At 40.6% G+C, this 25715-nt stretch overlaps 1 protein-coding gene across 1 annotated transcript in view; it reads left to right on the top strand.

Annotated features, from left to right (window-relative positions):
• The window catches only part of LOC137501036 (zinc finger protein 236-like), a 64339-nt gene extending 42673 nt beyond the window's left edge, over nt 1–21666 (top strand). The window contains exons 5-6 of the mRNA XM_068227895.1: nt 11317–11557; nt 21373–21666. Coding sequence (XP_068083996.1) covers nt 11317–11557; nt 21373–21666 — 535 coding nt within the window. The remainder of the gene's footprint in view (nt 1–11316; nt 11558–21372) is intronic.
• Nucleotides 21667–25715: the final 4049 nt, after the last annotated feature.

A 25715-nucleotide genomic window follows, 5' to 3' on the forward strand; every position in this document is an offset into this window, starting at 1 on the left:
TTACCTTCCTGACACTCCAGCCAGAAAATTCTGCTGAGCCAACAATCGGGCTCTAGCCATAAAACAAAAGCAACTGGAAGAGGCAGAAAAGTTGCTGACTAACAGCTTGTCTATATTGGATACTTACTTCAGAACCTGGCAACTTCAACCCAGTCTTGCTTTTATTTGAATAATAATATGGTAAACATAAAACTCGGCATCAGTTTCAGCAGCAGAGTCCTTTGTCATAATTGGAAACCAAAATATAGTTTCAGAAATTCAGGACTCATAACATTTTCCATAAATTATGTGGAACTACCTAGGGAACTTGAGCAACCACCCTGTAATCTTCAACCTTGGGTTTGATTTACTCAAGTGCAGAGTATTATACACCTGTTTGGTTGAACTGTCATTATATAAGGTTTGTTGACACCCAGCTGACCACTACTATGTGCAATCCAATCACTCCAATTCACTGTTGATTAATATAATGCCACCTCATTTGTGCAGATCTGCTGTCCTTATAAATGAATTCCAAAATGTCTCTTCAACTCCCACATAGGGACCTGCCACTTTAACATTTTCAAAGGCTACAGTTGTATCATCCACCACTGCGTGATGCTGCTGACGTGGTTGCCAGGTGTTTTAAATCTCTTGAAGAATGAAAAGTTTGGCAAGAAGTAGCAAGAGAATTGCACCTGTATTAACATCTTGTCAGGTGCTAAACTTTCAAGTGTATATCGGATATCTTGCAAGACCTGGAGTTCCCTGAACAGAATCAGAATAGGCCATGACAGGTGCACATATGCAGTACAAAAATGGAGCAAGCTGCCTACTCCAGACTGTGTATGTGCACCTCTATGCCAAACCGTTTACCACATTGCCTTCGTCTGCAAGGTTCGACTGGAACCTTCCTCGGTATTTTTCTAGCTGATTGTCAATTCAGTCATCTGATGTGGCATGAAAAATGTGTAGATACAAGATAGATATGTGCTTCCATATGGCACCAACATTAACAATCCTAGATTATTACCCCAGATGCAATCTTGAAACATTTAAATTTTGAATGATATAGCAATAAAAGTAATGTTTATTGTAATTGTTGTTATAGAGTTCTTAAGAATATGTGGACATATCTGCAAGTGCCAGCAAGTGATAATAAACTGTCTCTTTCTCAAGGAAGTTGAGATGAGTTGCCTTCTATAAACACCATGTATTCTCTAACAGATATGACCTTATTAGTGTCAGTATCAATAATTTCACCTGCCTGGGCTCTCTCTTTGCAGCACGTATCTCTTGAAACAGGCATTGTCATCCTCTTCACAAAGTTTGCAATGTGGGCATGTATATTCTCTTTGTCTTCCATGCATCATGTTGAAATTTTAGCACTAAACAAGAATTCTGTGCATTTCTGAAACCTTGCTGACTCCTGGCAGGTGGTGGTGGTGGTGATTATTGTTTTCAGAGCAAGCACTAATTCAGTCCTCTATGTTAGAAATTGATTGATATGATCTAAAACATTATGATTGGTCAGATGGAAGGCATGGAGGCCAGGCAGCAGTTTGTTGTAGGCATGACCTATGGAGCCACGTATTACGTATGACTTCCCAAGTTGTTCGAACATGTCCGGAATTCACATTTGTTGAAGTAAGTATTAATAGGCAGGAAATGGTGATTTCTCTGATAAATAAACTGCCTGGTGTGAGAATTCCAAACATATTTACTATGGTTACAGGTCACGTATGAGCACATTTAATATCACCCATGGCAGTAATCAATTTGTGGTTTTGTTAAATACCCATAGTATAATTATTCTCATGGTACAACCTGGTCAGACTCGTTGGCTGAATGGTCAGTGTACTGGCCTTCGGTTCAGAGGGTCCCGGGTTTGATACCCAGCCGGGTCGGGGATTTTAACCATCATTGGTTAATTCCAATGGCCCGGGGGCTGGGTGTTTGTGCCGCCCCCAACATCCGTGCATCTCACACACCACACATAACGCTATCCTCCACCACAATAACACGCAGTTACCTACACATGGCAGATGCCGCCCACCCTCATCGGAGGGTCTGCCTTACAAGGGCTGCATCCGGCTAGAAATAGCCACATGAAATTATTATGGTACAACCTTACAAACCGGGTGAGTCGGCCGTGCGGTTAGGAGCGTGCATCTGAGAGCTCGCATCCGGGAGATAGAGGGTTTGAACCCCACTGTCCGCAGCCCTGAAAATGGTTTTCTGTGGTTTCCCCATTTTCACACCAAGCAAATGCTGGGGCTGTACCTTAATTAAGGCCACGGCTGCTTCCTTCCCATTCTTAGGCCTTTCCTGTCCCATCGTTGCCATAAGACCTGTCTGTGTCGGTGCGACCTAAGGTGACTAGCAAAACAAAAACCTTACAAATTACATGTATCCAACTAACTGTTCATCACAAACTTAGCAGTCTGAATAAAACAAAAACTCAGATAAAGTAGTAACCTATGAGCTAATCCATGTGCCATTCATCTTGTTCTCTGAGAGTACCAAAGTACAAACTTAACTGAATAACTGTCAGAAATACGAAACACATAAACTTGGACTTCTTGAATTATGACAGTTATCAACTACCGTGGGACAATGTACATTGTCTGAATAAAATATTGTTTAATATAATGGTAAATGTCTTAATATGAGGAGAATGCTGCTAAACAATGGATAAAGTTTTCCCACTATTCTGGACCTTGACACACACACTTTGGACCTTATTGCATCATAAGAAATGCACAAAACAGTTGAACATAGTAAATGACTGCCAGCTCATGTTACAGAAAGCAGCTCGTGAAGTTGCATGCCCAGACTACCTGCTGAGGACAGCTGAAGTATCAATGAACTTGTGACTGCTGATTACTTTGGGGTAGTTTTAAGATCATTTTGTAATAAAATGTATGGAGTAAGGTTACTTTAACCCACTAGGGAGTGCTTATGACTAGTTCTTTTTGAATGGTTGTTTTCGTTCTCAGTACCTCTTGAGTCCTGCTATTAGCTTTTCCTTTCTTTCCTATGAAAGTGGTTTGCAGGATTTAACAACTTTTGGTAGAGGAGAGCAGGAGTTTACTGGGCGGTCTCAGACAACAGTATCAGGTCCCAGCGGGAACTAACAAGAATGAGTACCCAACTGTTCTCACTGACGAGCTCAGTTTATTTAGGTTTCAGAACATCAGAAGCGATATTTGGTACAATTTGACGTGTCATGGACCGCTGGAATGGGAAGCAGAGGGGTAGGGGCGTATAGAGTGTAAAGAAAGGGGTAGTTGCGGAACAGCTCTTTGATGAAAAGTTTCTTGTTGAAAATAATGTAACTCTTATGGTACACGAAGAATTCATCAATGAAGATGATATTGAGAGTCACTTTGGGGATGATCCATCTTAAAAGTAAGTCGATTTTGAAAAGTGGTCTCGCATTATGTGGCAGTGGATACTCGTATTATTCATCACTACTAAAGAAGACTGGAACGAAATATCCTGATGGTTACTTGGCTGTTGCTTACAAAATGTGGACAAAGCCATCAAGAGTATATGATCCACCACAGTGCTGCCCTCCTGGAGTATCCCTAAGGTCTTATTCACTAATGAAATAGCACAATAGGACAAATAAAAAACAAGACAATTATGCAAAACTTCGAAAAGATGCTGAAACGAAGTGGCAGAGACAGGAAGGTGCTAAAAGAAAGAATAAATAACGAGGTACGTTGTCAGTTCATTGCAGTGTGAAAACAACATGGAATTATACACGACCAAACGCTAACGAATCTCGGCGATGTCTGTCAAATTATAAATTGATGCAAGCAAGACCTTAACATTCAAAGCTTCCAAATCATGGCTGCAGTGGTTTGAGAGAAACAGGATTTTTTCTTGCAAGATCACGCATAAAGTTGGCAGCAGATCTGTTGGTGATGCCACTGATATAGAAGAGAAAACTGTTGAGTTTGTTATGGAATTAAGGCGTTCCATTGATGAGTATAATTTTACAGCAGAGCAGATAATTAATGCAGATCACTCAAGATTTTGTAGTAAAGAGTTACATTCTGGTAGAACTCTTGCCATTAAGGCAGCAAAGACGATTTATGGTGCGATGGGTTCAGTTGCAGCAACCACCCATTCATACATGATAATGCGTGTTATTTTAATGGATGGCACCCTTCTTCCACACATGTATGTTCTTGTCTCAGAACCCAGTGGGAAATTTCCAACAGGCAGGACACTTGAATTACATATGCTGTCAAATCACCAAACATGACAAAGCAGGATTTGAAAGTGTTGCTGGAACACGTGGTATGGCCGCATTTGCATGGCAGAAATAGAATTCTTATTTTGGTTGATTCTTCAACAGGAAATAAAGATGATGCTCTATACAATGAGGCAGTTCCAGAAGATGTTGAATTTCACAAGAAACTGATCCCTGCAAAATGTACTGGATTGGTGTAAACAGCAGGTGCTTTCATTTTCCGTCCATTTAAAATGATGGTACGGTTCATCACAAATACAGCAGTATTGTTGTCCACAGTTAAATTTGTCACACTCTTCATTCAATGTGCTCACTGTGAATGATGTTTAAGTCTAGAGCAGGGATTACTTATCGACCTTCATGTTTACTGCACTTGAACTGCCATGGGTGCGTGTAGTGTTATATTTCCAGTATTTAAACGTTACTGAATGCATTTGCAAGCCAGTCTACAATATTCAGACGAGTTTGGACTAATCTGCATGGGGATTCCCGTCTTAATGTGTACTCAGTCTATATTTGGCACCTTGAAGTTTCTATTTTTCTTGTCCATAGCAGCTGTAATTTGCTTGGTATGCATATTTCGATATTTTCTATGCGACACTGTGGTGCATTTCAATGTTATATTGTATTGAAGTATGGTTGAAGCTTTGATTTTCATGCTCATTTTAGCTGTACTTTCCAAGAATCACTTGCAAGAATACTCATGGACAGTATAGCTTGCATTTGGATTCAAAGGCTATTTCAGACTATCAGAACATTTTAATAAAACACTACAACCTAAGCCATGTTCTTTGTCCCCATCGTAACGTCTAAGACAGCATTGCCTGGAGATGATGTGGAAACATCAAAAGTTAGGGAAAGAGCCATCGTCTGCTTGTTATCTTTAAGCTTCTCCAAGATTTTATCAGGATTAATGGTTTCCATGTTGTATATGGCCCATGTTAAAGAAAGCAATTAAGACATAGACTGATGTAATACATGGTAGTGAGTATGAACTTCTGTGTATAATCTTATTGTACTATATTTAAGGCGGCTCTCTTTCATTGCACATGAAATCTATGTAATTGTGACATAATAGAATGCTACACTTGTATGATAAGAATGTTACATTCGTGAGAGTAGGGCAATGTATGTTCTAAAACAACAGGTGCTGCGTCAGGATATTCACACGAGGTCATTGACCCCTGGTAGTGGGGCTGCCGGGGTTTGAGGTCTTTGACCCATTGTATGGTAGTGGGGCAATGCCGATTCGCGGAGTTTCCATAAGAGAGAATGCCTAATCTCACAGTCGCCATCCTGGAGGGACCTAACCACACTTTTACGGTCAGTTGCCCTTCCCGACGCGGATTTTAGATAAGACAGCAAGCCTAACCTCACAGACGCCATTTAGGTGGGGCCTATCTTCACTTATACGGGTATATACCCTTCCCGAAGCCAACAGTCGACATCTTGGAGAGGTCTAACCTCACTTTTACAGCTAGATGCCTTTCCCGAAGCCATCTTTAGTAGTAGGGCAATGGGGATTCTCGCGATACCATCCTGATTAGTAGGGCAATGTGGATTCGCGCAAGAGAGCAGGCGTAACCTCGTGGAGGGGCCTAACCCCACTTTAACGGCTAGATACCCTTCCCGAAGCCATTTTGAGTAGCAGGGCAGTAGGGATTCTCGCGACGCCATCTTGACTAATAGGGCATAGGGCAGTTCGAGTAAGAGAGCATGCCTAACCTCATTGAAGGGCCTAACTACACAGGGCCTAGCTTTATAGTCAGATGCCCATCCCGTCGCCATTTTGGAGGGCCTAAAAACCCAGGGTACAGTTTTATGGTCAGATGACCTTCCCATCGCCATTTTGGAGGGAACTCACTACACATGGACCAGTTTTACTGTCAGATGCCCTACCCATCGCCATTTTGGACCGTCTAACTACACAGTCGCCATCTTGTTCCCAGTTTTACGGTTAGATACCCTTTCCGTCACAGTTTTGGAAATCCTGACTACACCATTGCATCTTGGCTCAGTTCGACAGACATATGCCCTTTCCGACGCCACTTTGGAGGGGCCTAACTACACGGGGCACAGCTTTACGGTCATATGACCTACCCGTCGCCACTTTGATTCTCCCACCAGACGGGACACATAGGGTCTCACCTAGTTTTACGTCCAGATGCCCTGCCCGATGTCATCTAGGAGGGGCCAGTTTTACGGTCAGATGTTTTTCCCGTCGCCATTTTTCGGGGCCTGACTACACAGTCGCCATCTTGCGCCCTGTTTTACGGCTAGATGCTCTTCCCCTCACCGTTTCGGAGGGCCTAACTACACTCTTGCCATCTTGACTGGGTTTTCCGTAAAGATGACCTCGTCGCCGACTTGGAGTGGCCTAACTACACAGCGCCCAGTTTTACGGACAGATGCCCTTCCCTTGCCATTTTAGAAGAGCATAACTACACAGTCGCCATCTTGGGCTCAGTTTTGACGCTCAGATGCCCTTCTCTCCTCACAGACTATATTTTGGATGGGACTCATGCCCCATATCTCCACTGCTAGGGGTCAATGACGTCGTGGGAAAATGCTGATGCATCACCCTTTGTTCTACAACATACATTGCCCTACTACTCATTAGTACCGGTAACGTACGTAAATTTCTCTTCGGTAGTAATCTCTATGGCTCCATATCTCGTAAATCGCATTGCCAAATTACAAAGTGAACTCTACACACACATTAACGCTAATCCTAATAATTTTAATCAAAATAGCCTACAATACTTTGCAAATCATCTTTCACTCACGAGTACACAAATTTCCTTGTCTTGGCATAAAGCATGACGTTCATCAACCACATACAAAAGATTATTCTCACTTCTGCAGCACTTTCTGTCTCATTTTTTCGCTTAGCGATCGTCACTTGTCTCCTAGTCCAGTTGAGGGAGATATTACTACTCCTTCACTCGTAATACTGCCGCCCCCCTAAGACTGTTCCGTGCTGGACCAGTTAGCAAACAGTCTTCGATAACCCGTTAGTCAAGGAAGTTGCTCTTTCGTATGCTGCTAACCGGTTGAAATGCTCCACGTTTGGCATTCTCCTGGAAAGACTAAGAATACGAGATATAAAGTCTTTAACACCCATGAACGCTGGAGATTGTGTGGCAGACCCCGCTGTCTCCGTAAATTAAAGAGCCACACCACCTTCTACGGCCCGCGCGTCGTAGGTATGCGTTATTCGGCCACCAGCAGCTTCTGTGTTTCTTCGATCGAGGCCGTGAATCTGACCCATTCCTTCTCTCGAACACCTCACGTAGTCATCCCCAGCCATCTGGTGCTCGCCGGATCCACTGCCGAACTTCACATCACAGGGAAAACGCAGCTCCTCGCCGTAGAGAGCACAGGCCGTAGTCTGTCCTGTCGTTTCATGGACCGGAGACCGATATGTCATTGAAATAATAGCAAGTGTTCATCCCAGTGAAGTTGGTTGTCGGCTACAACTTAAGAAAGCTGTTTTCCATTCGTCCTCTTCATCCGTTTAGCTTTGTTGGCAAATACGGGCACGAAATATTGGTAGTAGGAGCATAGGCCTAAGAAACTCCGGAGTTCATGTACATCTCTGGGGACAGGCCATTCTTTTACCGCACGTATCCTCTCCGGTTTTACGACTACACCGTCTTTGGCAACATCTCACAAATACCTGACCTCTTCCCGAAAGAGCTGGCATTCCTTTGCTTTCAGCTTCAGCTTGGCCCTCTGAAGCCACTTAAAGACTTCCTCCAGGTTCGATAGGTGTATATCAAAGTTGCCTATTGCAATGACGTCATGAAAGTAAACGAGGCACGTTTCTATCTCCTGATTAAAAACATACCAGGTACATTCGACAAGAGCTGCAAAACCTGAAAGTGACTCTTGTTTCTTATATCCGATTCTGGCCATTGCTCCACATTTTCAGACATTGACTCTAAACGCTCCTGCATTCACTTCATGATTCATGTACGTATAAGTGCTAAAGAATGACAAAATTCTTCACCAACATCCTGTTGACTGGTCATTAAAAGGTGAAGACCATTTGTATTTTAAAACCTAGCAAACCAAGCAACTAGGCAGAAAGCTGTCACCTCATAGCCCTTCTTACGTACTCCTATAAGCTGTTTGAAGGTCACATCTATGACAGAATGTGTAGCACTGTCATAGAGCATATTCGAAATGAGGCAGGCTTGAGACAAGAATATAATTGCTGTGACCAAGTGGTACCTCTTACATCTTGAAAACAACTTTGGTGTTTGTTGACTTTACTCCAGCCTTCGACATCGTTTGGCGTTAATACATGCTAAGTGTTTGGAAATTCCAGTTACTCGTTGGAAGCTAGATAAGCCAGGAGAGGAAGTTTAACGCTGGATTGCCCCTAGGATCCGTTCGTTCACCATTACTGTGCAACTTTTACATATCTCACCTTCCTGACACTCCGGCCAGAAAATTCTTCTGAGCCAACAATCTGGCCCTAGCCACACAACAAAAGAAACTGGAAGGAGCGGAAAAGTTGCTGACCAACAACTTATCTACCTGTCTTTCTTCTTCACTAAAACCACCGGTCACGTCCAGGGAGTACTGGACGGTTCAGTAACACCCAGCTTATATATGTTTAGTTTGGCCCCGATGTATGATGCGAAGTACGAGCAAAACTATTCACTTCTCCGTCGACAAAAATAATGTCTAACCAGCGCACGAGTGAAATGATATGTACTACTTTTCTCAGGGCAGGAGGGATGACACGCAGTGCTTGCCCATTTGCACCGGCCCTTTTTAGTTTTGCTGAAACTTTGAGTCTTTATGGCAGCGGCTACTCACATGTCCGAGCTCACTCCAACAGAAATCTCCCACCTTCGAGGTTGTCCATCATCATTGCACAGGGTTATGAAAGCAATCATATCTACCTCTTCGTCTAGAGGCACCTCCTCATCCAATGGTCGAAGCTGCACGTGTAGATGCGAGCTCTGTGTAGCAGCTTCGAATTAAAATGCACGAGCCACCGCATTATCTAACGTATTTGGATGCGCCAGACTAAGAGGTCGTTGCAATTCTTGGTCGGGTATATTCATCATCATAGGCTCTACTGAATTAAAGCTCTTCTGTGAAATTGCATGTAGGTGAATGATAAGCCATACAAGCAAGACGCGCGAAGTCTGCCTCAAATTCTTGTAGTGTCTCGCCACGTTTCTGGCGTCTGATAAGTTGACGATGTTAAATTTCTTGAAGGTCTTTACCACCGTATCCAATCTTTAATCGGGCTACCAGGAATTGAAGTTTGATTGCTCGCTGTCTGGAATTGCTCGGAGTATATCCAACGTAGCACCTCGATGCGCATTAACCAAGGCAGTGCCTTTTTCTTCTCTAGTCAATCCATAGGTGGGGGCTGCGTCTTAAAATTGCCTTCGACACGTAGACCATGGAGTTTTGCAAACTTGAGGTGGTGGTTTCACACGCACCTTCCCTGCTACATTATCTGATTTTGTTCAGAATTCAGTAATAGGCCTCCTCTTTCGTATAGACCCCTTTTCTGGTGATGCAAATCGGTCCTCTGTAGTCATTGTTTTACGCTCCGCTAGCTTTTTCTCCAATAATCTAAAATTTTAGGCTTGTCTTCTTAGAACTTCTTACCAACTTCCACAGTTTGTGCCAATAAGTCAGCAACATCCGCTATTTCAATAATTTCTTTATCAGTATCATTACCTTCTGCTACTATTGCTGATCGAAGTCATGACCGTAACGCGGTATTGGTTCCGGAAATATCCTCATCGCGTTCTTTCAGCTCGCACTTCATAACGGCAAATTGTAAATTGATCAAAGTCACTTTCATCAAAGCCACCATTCCTGGTATCGTCTTCCTTATATCGCACTACCCTTTAAAGGTCACGAATTGCTCAAATACTATCCTACGTCTGACGCTAGTTGTTACATTCGTAAGTACCGCGAACGTACGTCAATTTCCATTATGTAGGAATATCTTGTAAATCTGATTACAGCTCTACCAAGAAAACTATACGCCGGGCGAGTTCGCCATGCAGTTAGGTGCCCGCGGCTGTCAGCTTGCATCCTTGATATAGTGGGTTCGAGCCCCACTGTCGGCAGTCTTGAAGATTTTTTCCGTTTTATCCCAATTTCGCACCAGCCTAATGCTTGGACTCTGCATAATTTAAGGCCACGACCGATTCCTTCTCTCTCCTAGGGCTTTCCTATCGCAATGTCGTCATAATACTTGTCTGTGTCGGTGCGACACAAAGAATTCTCTACACAAATACACATTTACGCCAATACTAATAATTTTTATCAAAATAACATGCAAGAAATCAAAATCTTCGTACTCACAAGTACATATATTCCCTTGGCCTGGCATACAACACGACATTAAAAACCAACGACAAATAATTGTTCTCATTTCTGCCGCATATTACCTCCCTTCCTAATTATTTGCGTATTGATAGTCAACCTTTCTCGCGGGTGAGTTGAGAGTATTACAGTATGTCTGTGTTACAGTCAATAATATTTATAAACTCTTCGCCATGGCCGACGGTCGGAAAAGAATGTTCTAAACCTTATTGGTACATAAAACACTTTGATTCTCTCAAACGACAAGGGCTTTTACAATAAATCATTACAAACCCGCCACAAACCACTGTGTGAGCGAACAACATCATAACTCCAACGCATACGCCGTCCCCTATGTAGGAGTGTAGTCTTTTACGAATTTCAATAGCTTCTCCTTTCGGCTAGACAAGTTTCCCCCTTTAAATCTTCAAATGAGGTAGTCCATGAGCTTGTTAGATTATTGCGCGTTTTACTGCGACATTAGGCATTCCGGAGAAGAGACGCAACACCTCTTCGCATCAAGGTAGTACTTTTGAAAGTCACTACTACACTCTGAATTTCACTTGAGATGATGTTCACCTTCAGGAATGTGATGGTCATTATTAAAGAGCTCTCTGCATGGGATAGTAGTGAATGAAATTTTCAGTAGTCATTTCTCTCTTTGAGACATCTAGTGGGGTTGACTGTTGAACTATTGGTCACATGGTTTCAATTTGTCACTGTAGATCGAGTCTAGATGTGAGCTGCGCAGATCATCCACCTCCAGATGGTGGCCAACATCTCGCGAGACACAAAAGGGATTGTCATTTCAACAGCGATGACTGTGGTAAGCTGTTCCATTGCCAAAGCAGCCTGTCTAAGCACGTCATGATCCACAAGCAACAAGCGCTTTATGAGTGCGGAATTTGCAAGAAATACTTTACAAATATCAACAACTTGACAATGCACATTGGGTTGCACACAGATGTCAGGAGCTCCGAGTGTTCAATAAGCCACTTGCGGACGTTTATAGACGAGAAGCCCTACTCCTGCAAAATCTGTAGCAAAAGCTATGTCTGTAAAAGCGACTTAATCGAGCATATGCCGATGCATTTAGCAGTAGAACCGCATTGTGGCAAAGCCTTTAGAATCGAAAGGAGTATGATGAAGCACATGCGGACGTATACAGACACAAAACCGCATCGGTGCGATATATGTGGGAAGGCCTTCAGACAGAGAAAAGTGCTGATACAACACATGCGGATACATACAGGAGAGAAGCAACATAAATGCAACACGTGTGGCAAGGCCTTCACCCAGAAAAAAAACCTAACTACCCACGTCAGGAAGCATACAGGCGAGAGGCCGTACTCCTGCAGTATGTGTGCTAAGGCCTTTACAGTTAAAGGAACGTTAACCAACCACGTTCGTATGCATACAGGCGAGAAGCAACATAAATGCAACACGTGTGGTAAGGCATTCAGAGAAAACGGTTCGTTAACCAAGCACGTTGGGACGCATGAAGGCAAAAAGCTGTTCGTTTGCAGTATATGTGGTAAGGCCTTTATTGATAAAGGAAGATTATCCATGCACGTGCGGACGCATACAGGAGAGAAGCCGTACTTATGCAGTACGTGTGGTAACGCCTTTATAGATAAAGGAGCGTTAACCAAGCACGTTCGTATGCATACAGGCGAGAAGCCATATAAATGCAACACGTGTGGTAAGGCCTTCTCACAGAAACAAAGCCTAAACGCCCACGTCCGGACGCATACAAGCGAGAAGCCGTACTCCTGCATTATGTGCGAAAGGGCCTTTAGACAGAAAGAAAAGTTAAACAATCACGTGCGGACGCATACAGGCGAGAAGCCGTACTCCTGCAGTATGTGTGGTAAGGCCTTCTCACAGAAACAAAACCTAAACGCCCACGTCCGGACGCATACAAGCGAGAAGCCGTACTCTTGCATTATGTGCGAAAAGGCCTTTAGACAGAAAGAAAAGTTAAACAACCACGTGCGGACGCATACAGGCGAGAAGCCGTACTCCTGCAGTATGTGTGGTAAGGCCTTCATAGTGAATGGAAAGTTAACCAAGCACGTTCGCACGCATACAGGCGAGAAGCCGTAAAAATGCAACGCGTGTGGCCAGGCCTTCACAGTAAGAAATTTAACCACCCACGTCAGGACTCAAACAAGCGCGTAGCCGTGCTCTTGCAATCCGTGTGGATGGTACATTAGACAGGAAAAGAATCTAAACTCTCACATGCGTATGCATTCAGGTGAGAAGCCCTACTACTGCAATATTTGTTGTAAGGTCTTTGGACTGATAAGAGTTCTACCCTCTCACATGCAGATACTTACGGGCGATAAGCAGTACTTTTGCAATATTTGTAGTACGGCCTTCCGCCATAAAGGCGATCTAACCAGACATACGCGGACGCATACTGGCGCGAAAAGTTTCAATTGCAATATGTGTTGCTAAGCTTTCAGTTATACAGAAGTTTTAACCACACATCTGAGGACACACACAGTGGAGGTGCATTGCTGAAGCTATTATATGGTAGGGGCAATCTATCCAGCCGTACCATGCTATATATATATGTGTGTGTGTGTGTGTGTGTGTGTGGCAAAGCCTTTACCTATAAAGACCGTCAAACCGATCTCTTGTGGTAGCATATGAGCTCCAAGCCGTACTCATGCAATAGGTGTAGTATGGCGTTTAGTCAGAAATGCGCGGTCTAACCAAACATTTGCGGATGCATACAAAAGGTAATCCGTACCCCTGCAGTATATGTGGCAAGGCCTTTAGCTAGAAACGCAATAAAACCCGGGATTTGCGGTTGCATACCGCTTAAAGGGTAATACTGATGAGCAAGGTCTTCACTCAAAAATGTGACGTGTTGACGGGGTAAAAAAGTGAATAAATGCGTACAGAACCTGGTAGCGTCCTATTTCTAAGATTTATTAACTTAAGCACTACATTTACAGATTTAGACACACACACTAGATAGCCGAGCTTACAAGTTACACAAGTACACGTACACACTTACACGGTTCGCGCTCCCTCTCGTAGTTTCTCATGTTCTCACGCTACACAGTTCTACATTCACACACAAGGTTCCACGTCGCACGGCTACACGTTCAATCCGTCAGTCCGCCCTGCAGCACGCTAGTTCGATATCACGGCAGTCCACACAGGTCGGGATAATATCTGCTGTTCACTCAAGCCGCCGAACTCCGTTCGCAGTCTACACACGTCGTCACCCAGTGTTCTCTTCGCTGCTGCTCCAGAACTCCCAAGGTTCTTCTCCAGCAGCCAGCCCCAAGAGACCCACACACACACACACACACACACGACGTCAGGGTAACAGGAACGAGTCCTCGGCTCCAAGAGCTAGATACTCCATCAGGCTGACATCCTCAGCCCAGGCTATCACTGACTGCGCTCTTCGCTAGCTCACACCAGCGAACTCAATCTCACTCCTCACTCACTCTCTAACTCTGACTGACTGTAGTCGAGTCATTTCCATACTCCTCGGCTACGGGCCCGCGGGCGGAAGCGAGTGCGGCTGGCCTAGCACGTAACTGCCGCTCGTGATTGGTGCGGCTGAAGTAAGGGGGTGGGCCGAATAGGGTGACGATCCGGACCCGTAGCAAGTTGGCATGGCGGACCCTATAACCATTACACTATTTAAACATGTTGGAATACATGCGAGCTGAATAATGTAAGATACACCGTCCTGGAATTTATAGGTGCCCATGTGTACTCACACTGGCGATAAGCCTTACTGATGTATGTTTCTTGACAGACCATTCGATCGCAGTACCATACTGTCCATAATAATCATAATAACGATATAAAATAATAATCATACCAAACCTCTGGCTGCGTGATTGATCAAATAACTGTGATGTTTGTAAGAATCTAACATTTGAAAAATTAGCAAATAATAATAACTGTAAATATCCTACTTATTTTCATGGTAACACACTATTCTCTTACATAGTAAGACAGAAAATATGGAGAATTTAGCCACATATTTCACTTGGAGAATGTTCCGTGTATACAAGCTGAATTTAAGTGGCCTGCATCAAAATTGGACAGAACAAATAAACATTATGTATTTTAAAATATGTTTATATTAATCATTTAAAGTAGTTTTAGGTGAATGTAAATTGCATTCCATTCTGTATCACCTAATAGCAATAACATTTATGAAGGAGCTAGTATAATTCTTTGCTTGAGATATTTGTTACACCACACTATGGACATCATAGGGACAGCTTGCTTGCTACGAAGTAGAAATTTTATCCTCGAAGCGATTTTTACTCTGCGAGTGTCGCTCTCATTTTTATATAAAAATGTTCACATTTACATTTACATTTACATTATTATCCGGAATAAGGACCGTATGTGTGTTCTATGCTATGCTATATTGTGTTAAGGGAATTATTAACATATTATAACAGATGCATAATTTGCGAGATTATATCCATGTCATTGTTTGCTTTGCAGTGCACTACAACAGTCTCTTCCATGATTCGTGTTTTAATTCTTTGGCGTTTGTTAAAACTAACTTCAGTGCGGAGAATGGTCTCTACATCTACGTATGTGGGCGAGTGTAGATTTTCAACATTGTGGTAGTTTCTCATTATCCGAGGTTTCCTGATAAACCTTTCAGTTCACACTTCACATTCTCCAAGATGCAGTCCACTCGTATCTAGCCTTTTGAGTGATCCCGGTAAGATTTCGAAGTGTGTCCTGATAGATACCTGTGCCATTTCAAATGTTTCCTTGCCGAAGGTGTTCACGCATTAATTACTTAATGTTTTAATATTGTCTGCTTAACATGTTAGAACATGTAAACTAAAAGCCGAAAACATGCACAATAAGTACGAAATTTGAAATGTACTGTACCATGAAAAAATGGTATCAAAGAGCATGAGATCTTACTAAGGGGTGCCTAGTGCTTAGGAGTGGGTACAGAGAGGAAGGATTGCAAGGCGAAATAATAGATATAACTTTCTCCCACTTATTCAATCTATGAAAATCGCCTTATTATATCGCATTATTGTAGTGGTCAAATGTATTTGTTGGAAAATATGTTCCAATACCTACAAAAAATATCGAAAAATAGTGTTCATCTTATAAAATATCTTGTTCTCTAAATGTGTGATATTTTTTTTCAACCAGATATGTCCATCATGATATTTTTGATGTAATCAATAAAGCATGTTGAATATAAGGTAATATTTCATTTTAATGTAATCCTGAAGTCCTTTCTACTACCTTTTGTGATTTCAAAGTATGTTTTCTACATATATTAAACAAAGTAAGTTCTATAAATTCTTCTCGTGAATTTCTCAAATATTTTTAGTCATAAATATATATAAAACACTTGAAATTAAATTCGATCTTCCGGTAGAAAGTTCTAAGTATTGTCCTATTTTACGTAACTTATTGCACGCTTTATAAGAATATTGCGAATTAGGAGTTTATTGTAAGCCTTCACTACAAAGAAAATACTGAATTGAAATTCTAAAGTTCCAACAAGTGACAGCAACAATATTACGAGAGCTAACATTAAGACACACTCTCTTCCAAAAGTCTGTCTGTATTTCTACTGAGAGTGAATTATTGACTAAAGTTATCAAAAGTTAATTTTCAATGTTTATAATCTGCTAATAATTGTTCATCAAAATATTAAGTGAGCTTTTGAATTGAGTTAATGTTTTTTGTCAGCAGTGACATTGCATATAAGATTCTGTTCAGAGTCTGAATTAAGTTTCTAAACGAAAAGACGCGTACATCACCTGTAATATGCCTTGTTGAGCTCGAACTGTTGAATACTGCTCCGCAAGCAACAATCTGGAACTCAGCTAACAGCAAGCACCGCGACGTTCCATAGTATCGCGTTCCAAGAACCGTCCCTCGTAGTACCAAGCCCACGTTCCGCGTTGATCTGTATCAATCTCCGTCGATCTACGTCATCTTAATCGATCCGTGTCGTTCTCCATCGATTATTGTCGTCTTGAGTCAGGTTCTCACATGTTAATACAAGAACGGCTTTAACACAAGAAAGTCCACCTGACTAGGTAACTGTTAATGTCCTAATTTGAAATAAGCACAATTTTATTTGCTGTATTATAACTGATTAAAACGGCTTCAGAAATAATCACCATACACTAGATGAGAAATTTGTCGCAGCACTGTTTCTTTTCTTTATTACTAGTCCCAGTTTGTACGTAAGTTGAAATAATTGGAAATGAAAAACACATTTCTATGAACAGTTCACACTCACCACACACCGTTCGTATGTACCGAAATGACTTTCATTCGAAGCACAGTTTATCATGACTCACTGTCGCAGTAAAAAAAGAAACAGCTCTCTCTTGTAGAATAGCGTGATGTTTCTTCTCACTGCCACAGTTCCTCAAGTATTTGTGTACCAATCCTATAATTACGAAGTACATACATACATACATTATCATTATAGACTGTTATGCCTTTCAGCGTTCAGTCTGCAAGCCTCTGAGAATTTACTAATCTTCGCCACAATCCTCGATTTGCAACTAGTGTTGTGGCCTCATTTAGTTCTATACCTCTTATCTTTAAATCGTTAGAAACAGAGTCTAACCATCGTCGTCTTGGTCTCCCTCTACTTCTCTTACCCTCCATAACAAAGTCCATTATTCTCCTAGGTAACCTATCCTCCTCCATTCGCCTCACATGACCGCACCACCGAAGCCGGATTATGCGTACAGCTTCATCCATCGAGTTCATTCCTAAATTAGCCTTTATCTCCTCATTCCGAGTTCCCTCCTGCCATTGTTCCCACCTGTTTGTACCAGCAATCATTCTTGCTACTTTCATGTCTGTTACTTCTAACTTATGAATAAGATATCCTGAGTCCACCCAGCTTTCGCTCCCATAAAGCAAAGTTGGTCTGAAAACAGACCGATGTAAAGATAGTTTCGTCTGGGAGCTGACTTCCTTCTTACAGAATACTGTTGATCGCAACTGCGAGCTCACTGCATTAGCTTTACTACACCTTGATTCAATCACACGTACTATATTACCATCCTGGGAAAACACACAACCTATATACTTGAAATTATCGACCTGTTCTAGCTTTGTATCACCAATCTGACATTCAATTCTGTTGGATTTCTTACCTACTGACATCAATTTAGTCTTCGAGAGGCTAATTTTCATACCATACTCATTGCACCTATTTTCAAGTTCCAAGATGTTAGACTGCAGGCTTTCGGCACAGTCTGCCATTAAGACCAAGTCGTCAGCATAGGCGTAATGTATTACGGCGTATTTACAGTTCATTAGACACTTTGTTCACACGAATTGGTTTCAAATGGTACACTCTGTTATGAAAATTATTAAACAGTCTTTATGCAAAAGTTAAAGTGGTTTTATACTTAGATAATATTCAAAATAGTTAATTTGTTGCAAATCTACACTCACGATGTTCTATGTTGAAACAGTTCATGACTATTAAAATTTAAAGTAGTCGGGCTAGCTTCAAGTTTGTTAAAGTTACTCACACGGAAATCGAGATATTTTATAAGTTCAAATACTGGCGAAATATTACAAGTCTTACAACTTCAATGTTATAAACACATTAATTTCCAAAGTTCAAATGTCCCTGTCGAATTGTAAGTCCAACAATTTCTCAAGAGAATTCAAAGGTTACTCACTGGTGTTCAAATAAATTAAGTGTCAACTTGCTGTCGAAAGTAATACAAGTATGACGACGTTCCCGTAGAATGAACACTAAGTTCGACTTCACTTGTCGCGAGCAGCATGACTGACAAGCGGCTGTGAGCGAAGAATTTGTACTGCCTTGTTGTGGCCGGAGCCTCAGCTTTTACTCCGCAAGGCCAATGTTACTCGCTACGTCACGAGTAAATGTGTGTTTCTTGCTTGATATCCCTTGAACGCCTTTGTGGAATTTGCTGAGATTGACGTATGTTTGCCTTCAGAACACTAGCTACACGATGATGTATGTCACTTTTATCTGCATCGGTTAAAAACTTTCTCAATTTTAGTTCTCGTACCTTCGAGAGAAATGCATACGACACGTGGCATGGACGTCAGCGGCTTGCTACGAGCTCACATAAGACGTCTGGCACATGAACATATATTAGTGCCGTCCTATTCCAATGTACCTGGCTAAAACAGTTCCTGGTACACATCCCTTCCCCTCTTAATTAAAAAATACGAAATATTTTCTTATCTTAATTGCCTACCCTTTCTGCGGAACATATTTATTAAGGTTAGAAGCGTTATAAATCCCTTCTTGGTTTCCATCTAGATTCTCGACCTGGTATGCTCCATTTGCTATATTTAGCAACATACCTTTGAAATGTGCTTGCGGGTAATTTGAAAAAATCCGTTAGCTACCATCATTAAACAGAAAAACCTTAGTGCATACGCGAACCTAAATTCTCATCTACCATCTTGATGGAGGCTATCCTTAGTTTACAACAAGATATCCTTTCCGACGCTAATTAGCGCTTAGAGGCTACTACACAAGATGGCGTTGGCTGTTATGGCTACCTTCTCCAACTCCTCCTCCTCCCCTACCTCCTCCCCTACCTCCTCCTCTACCTCCTCCTCATCCTCTGTCAAGGCATAGCTCTATCGAACATGCATCGCGAAGGCAAGAGTGTGCGGCGATAACATTATTGTGCATATTCAGACTTGCGAATTACAAAAGAAACATAACAAGACTAGAATCAAACACTGTACTCGATGTCGTTAACTTCAACGATTAGAACAGCGATTGATGTGTTCAGATCACTAAATAATTAATCAAGACTAGAATCGAACACTGTACTCGATACAACATTTGTTTAGAACATGTCAGGGGATACCTGTGTTCTAAGAAGATCAGATTACAAAAGAAGTGATTAAGAATAGAATCGAACACTGTACACGATACAACATGTGATTAGAATAATGATTGATGTGTTTAGAACACGATACACGATACATCATATCTGGGGATACTTTTGTTCTAAGAAGTTCAGATTACTAAATAAGTGATTAAAATATTACAAGACTAGAATCTTCGTTGATTCACGAGTACATAAATCTGTACCTGAGAACCAGACTATCTTAAGTCCATTTTTTGCCTTTTTGAGATAATCCGGAGTGTAGATGATGAAGGAGCGCTTTATTGAGCCAGACTATGTTAAGTCTTGTAAAACAATAATTTTACGAATTAGCAGTGTCAATATAATCTTTAGTCCTGAGAATCCTGTGAGCCAACTTATCCTAAGTCCACTTACGATACTTTGGTTCTAAGCAAATCATAACTTGCAATAGCCTAAGTCCGTTTAAGATAGTTTGGCATTAAGATTTTGTGTTACCATTGTAGTTCAAGTCACATTATTGACAAGGGTTTTGTTGATTTAGGCGGGAATATTACAATTGTTTTGCATTTTCTGCTCGGTTTCATTCATAAGAAGCAATGAGTCGTGGACGGATGTTGGTTGATCTTGCACTGCAGCTAAACCAGTGTCCAGGAGGTAAGAATAATATTGATTATTACAATGTATTCATATTTCTATGCTCTACAGATATTGAAAAGTAATTTGTTGACGTTTTAGAAAAGAGTCTTCCTCTTTATGAGCCTCACAGTAATCAGCTTGTTAATCAATGAGCTTAAGGGAATATAAACTGCCTTTCCTGCTATGAATCTACATGAAGATAAAAAAAGTGGAAGTAAGTATTAAGTTCATCGCACTTTATACTCATGAAAGGTTATACTGTATTTGAGAAAACATTGTTTTTAAGAGTCAATGCAATTTGTTCAAGAACTGTTATTCTTGCGTATGCTTTTATCTGTTGGATAGCAGCTTAAAATATTTTTTGTCACAGGCCCCTACTGTTACGATGTCCGATTTTGTGAAGAAGAAGAAGAAGAAGAAGAAGAAGAAGAAGAGGACGAAGAAGATAGTGGAGAATAGGTTCATACTCAATTAGAATGTGTTAAGGTAAGAAAGACCCTTCTTGGGGCGAAAAAAAACAGAAAAATTCTTTTTTGGCGTTTTTATTTGTTTGTAGTGTAGAGAACGAGAATTTGTAAAAAAAAGTCAAAAAATTATGAAAATAGACCATTTTATAACACATAAATTACTATGCTGCACCATGAAAGACAACGCCCACTTTTACAGAGATTTATGTTTTTGCGTATAATTTCTCAACTGTTATACATAGATTTCCGAACTAACCTCGGGTCTGCTCTGTTGAGCATAGACTTTGTGTTGGTAACCATGATAACTTCCGGTATTGCTTGTTTATGTTACGAGTGGTTACTAAACATCGTTATAGTATTATAATCCTCGTGATTTTGGATAGACGTATTGAAGAATGGGTCGTTTGAAATCTTTTGGAAAGAGGAAGAATACGGGAAATCGACACATACGTAAACTTCTCGGTGTAAATAATGTTAGTTCATGTGAAAGTAGAGATAGGCCTAGTTCCAATGTAGTGGAGGTTAAAAATGACATCGCCATATGATCACCATGTAGTGTTTCTGGATCTGAAATAGACATTCAATCTCCCTCATGTTCATCAAAATAAAAACTGTTTCCCTAAGGGAGATGATTCATGGTACAAATATAACAGAAAAGACCAAAATAATAAGCACCACGGGTTACCTCATGTTGTAGCTGAGCTATAAAGCCAGTATATTGGGATTTGGCACACCCAGATCTTTAAAAAAGTGCCTGCATGGAAAACCACAGAACGTTAATGAAGCATTCAATCATGTTCTGTAGTCCAGAGTTCCGAAAACAGTGTTTGTTGGTAATACTACACTCGAGTTTGGACCATGTGATGCTGTTATATCCTTCAACGATGGGAATATTGGTAGGGCTAAGGTGCTGCGGATGTTGAACATCCTCCGAGGGTACAGTACACTGAACATCCTAATGGAGTTGGATGACATCCGAATAAAGAAAGCAGACCTCATGGTGGAAGAAATGAGTAAAAGTGACAGAAGACTGAAGAGAAACCTTAAGAGGACTAAGGGGGACACAAATGATGCAAGTTATGTGGCAGGAATGTTCTAAGAATTGTCAGAGCTAACAAATTATAATGAGAAACTTCAACCTCATTTTTATCAGTTTAATATTTTTCACTACTTTGGTACCATTTATAAGAAAACTAATAAAGATAGGTCCATTAAATTTTGTTGGTGCATCAATATCATCCTGATTAACAGTAATAAGAAGGTATATGCCTTTATATAATATACAAAATGAAATATAAATATTTTTCGACATTATATTAGTTTTAAAAATCGTACCTTAAGAAAAAATTCATACTGACGAAAGTATTATGTTTCTGCCAATAATCCTTCTTATTATTGTAGATAATGATCTAACTAGTAATCCTTGAAAATTTCAAGTGGCTAACCCAAACAGATTTTGAGTAAAGTGCACCAAAAGTTTGAAGATTTAACATGGGCGAGATAGGCAGGTCTTACTTACCTTAAAGTGAATTCGCATTACACTGACGTAGGTTACAATGATCAAGTCTCCACGCCTATTTACCGGCCGCTTGTTGCTGAAGAGATTTCAGCTTGTGGGTAGTTCTGGTAAGAGATCACAGTCCCCACAAGAGCATTCGTTGCTGAATGACTCTAATGATACCCCATCCAGTGCCCTTTCTTCTGTTCGTGACATCAAGCACACAGTGAGCGGAACATTTTTGCTCCCCTCTCGTACAACTGGTGCTAGATTGGTTCCGTACTCAAATTCCGAAGATGATTTTGAAAATAAAAAGAATGGTTGTAGGAAAAGGAAAAGAAATAATTTTTTGTGGAAGAAGAATGTGAGGAAAGTAAAGTTATTAGGTGGAGAAGAATGTGTCTCTTCAGCTGGTAAGTTAGTTGGTAAGCGTGTCCTTCGTTCTGAATGTAGAAACTGCAGAATGAAATGATCAACAAAGGTAACTGAGGTTGAAAGACAGCAAATATTTAATGAATTTTGAAGCGCAGAGAAGAGTTGGGACCTTATGAGACAGTACATTATTTCCCTTGTGGAGGAAAAACTAGTTATAAGGCATAGGCCACGATGTCATGAGACACAACGGCAAAGAACAGCAAGAAATGTTTATCATTTAAACGTGTCAAACAATAAAATCCCCGTTTGTTAAGGAATGTTTTTAAATACACTGGGGATAAGTATTCAAATGGTGAAAACTGCCTTGAAAAAGGCCAGTGGGTGTGGTATGATTGAAGTTGATGGAAGAGGTAAACACACGCCATCAAATAAAATCTCAGAAGAGCTTTGTCATGACATTAGAGCACATATTGACAGATATCCAGCTTATGAGAGTCATTACAGCAGGGAACGAACGAAGAAGAAGTACATAGGAAGTGAACTGAATCCAAAAAAAATGTATTCTTTATACTGCCAAGAATGTACCAAGGAAGGAAAACAAGCAGTAAAAGAATGGTTGTTTCGAAAAATAATCAATGAAGAGTATAACATCGCTTTTAAGTTGCCAGATAACGATACATGTGACAAGTGCGATTAATATAATATCCAGATAAACCAACCATCGTCCACACAACATGAGATATCTGAAATTATGGAAAGGAAGAAAGAGCACTTGGAAGAAGCCACCCGCCGCTACAAAATGAAAGCAAATGACAAGGAAACTTGCGGCGAAAACGAGAAAGTCGTAATGGTGGACCCATAAAAATGTTTACCGACACCATATCTAACAAATTCAGAGTGCTACTACCTCAGGAAGTTATGGACACTGAACTATACTCTATATGATTCCACACTAAGACAGTCCTATTGCATGATGCACTGTCTGGTCATATAACTGTTCAGGTCAGAACAGAAATCATCAAATGATTATCATGTACTCCTGGCTTATTTCAAAATGGAAAAATTTGCAAGTTATTAACCACAAGTACTTGTTGTGTGGGCACTCCCACATGGAAGTGGGTACTGTACACAGCATTATTGAAAGGAAGAAGAAAAGGATTGAGACACAAAACATCTTCACTTTTAATGATTGGATAAACTTAGTAGAAGAAAGTGGAAAAAATCTCGAAGTTGAAAGAATGTGTTTGGCAGAATTCAAAGATTTCTTGGGTATTTCAAGCAAAGCCACCAATATGATTTTTCTGAGGAAGAAAAACACCCTTGGGAGAAAACGCACATATTTCTGAAATAGTTTGGATCCAGGTGAGAAAAGACAAACCATACACCTATCAGTACAAAACCTCGTTCCAGGATGAAATGTTCCAAGAATTCGATTTGAGGAGGAATACCAGAAGTGCCAGGACATCTTTCCCACAAACTCTTCCTGTGATTAGAACTGTTAAGAAGTCAATTAGTAAAGAAAAGTATAAGGATTTGTGCACCATTTTGAAGTGGGTTCCAGAAGAGTATCACTTGCATTTCAGGAATCTCAAGACTGAAGAATCCGTCACAGAATACTACCCTGACTTGGAATAAAAATTGCCTGGTTAGCAGTTTTGGCTCATGATCTATAAACTTTAACAAAAGCGCAGTAGCGCTCAATGCTGTACTGAATTTTATTGATGTTTTCTTCCTTGTAATTTTGTGTATGTTCATAATAAAGTCAATGTGAAAGGAGTTAGCACTGTAATTTTATAGTTTAACATGTCTTCTCCTATCCTAAGTCCTCTCCACATCCTAAAAAACAGATATCTTAAGTCCACAAAAGTATTTAAAAAATGAGAGAACAAAACCCCGTCATCACAGTATGAAGTACAAGTGCCTATGATTATATACATGTAAGATAAAGTCTTTTGTTACGACCTTGTAGGGAAAGTTGCGAGTAAAAATTCGTTTTCTGGTTCTACTGTTAAACTTACCATTTGGACTTAAGATAGTCTGGTTCTCAGGTACAGAAATGTCCTTGCCCTGACTTAGAGCTTGACATTCAAACAAGAGAAGAAATATTATTCTCACTTCCGGCTCACATTCTGTCTCTTCGTACTTTTTGCTTAGTGATCGTCACTTGTCTCCGGGTCCAGCTGAGATCGTTATTACTACTCCTTGCCTCGTAATAGTATAGTGTATTTGTGTCACAGTAAGTAATATATAGACATTTTGCCATGGTTGAGCAGATTTTGCTGACTGTCGGCTAAACATTTTCGTAACTTTATTAGTACCTACAACACAGGAGTTCTCTCAAACGACACCAAGGGCTTTTACGAAAATTAATTACACACCTGCCACAACCAACAGGGTGGTGGAACAAGATCAAAACTCCAAACCATGTGACGTCGCTTTTGTAGGAGAGTAGACTCCTACGGATTTCAGTAGATGTATGTTTGCCGGACATAAGAGTTTGTACTTCTACTTTCGCCTTTATAACTACCTCCTAGTACATTCTTTAAGGGGACCCGTAATGGAGATAAAGGGTTAAAAATCAAATTTATTTTTTGAAATGAAATTAGCTTTGGAATCCCTGTGTCAAAATGTATTATACTTGAATTTATTTATTCTTAATTTTTAAAATAACTCATACACGGAAAGTAGTCACCTGGTAGCCATCATGGTAAACGGAGTTTTCCGTGAGTGGTCTGTATATTGTTCAGTATGCCTAGAGGTGATAAAAGTTAGGAAGCGCGTGAGTTGGCAGACGAATGCTAAAATATGTATTAGTGTAAGTGAAGTTCCGTTACAATCACATGTATAGGGACCACATTTTCCTAACCTCACTAACGTACCCAGTGCTAAAAGTGCGTCACAGAAGTGTACAACAGCCTTGTAAGGGCAATGCAACCAATTAATGAATTAATTTATCAATTCTTTCTTCTATTCTAAGTGAACATATGTAGTGTAAACAGTGCAGTAGCAGTGCCCTAGAAATAGCTGTACATAATCATATAGGCATTAAAGCGGAGCTGGAAATGGTTTGTAAATATTGTAAATACTGAGTGAAATTTTATAATTCACCAGCAGTAAATGTGAGTGTGAGAACTAAAAAAAGTAACTTGTGCAGTGTGAATATTAGACTAATATTATAACCTTCCAATGAGTGTCAGACTGAGGTTGGTGAAGACATTGGAAGTTTATGGTGAAATCGACATCAATGAAAACATATGTCCGATTATTATACGCTC

The sequence above is a fragment of the Anabrus simplex genome, chromosome 5, assembly GCF_040414725.1.
Source record: "Anabrus simplex isolate iqAnaSimp1 chromosome 5, ASM4041472v1, whole genome shotgun sequence".
NCBI classification, from domain to species: Eukaryota; Metazoa; Arthropoda; class Insecta; order Orthoptera; family Tettigoniidae; genus Anabrus; species Anabrus simplex.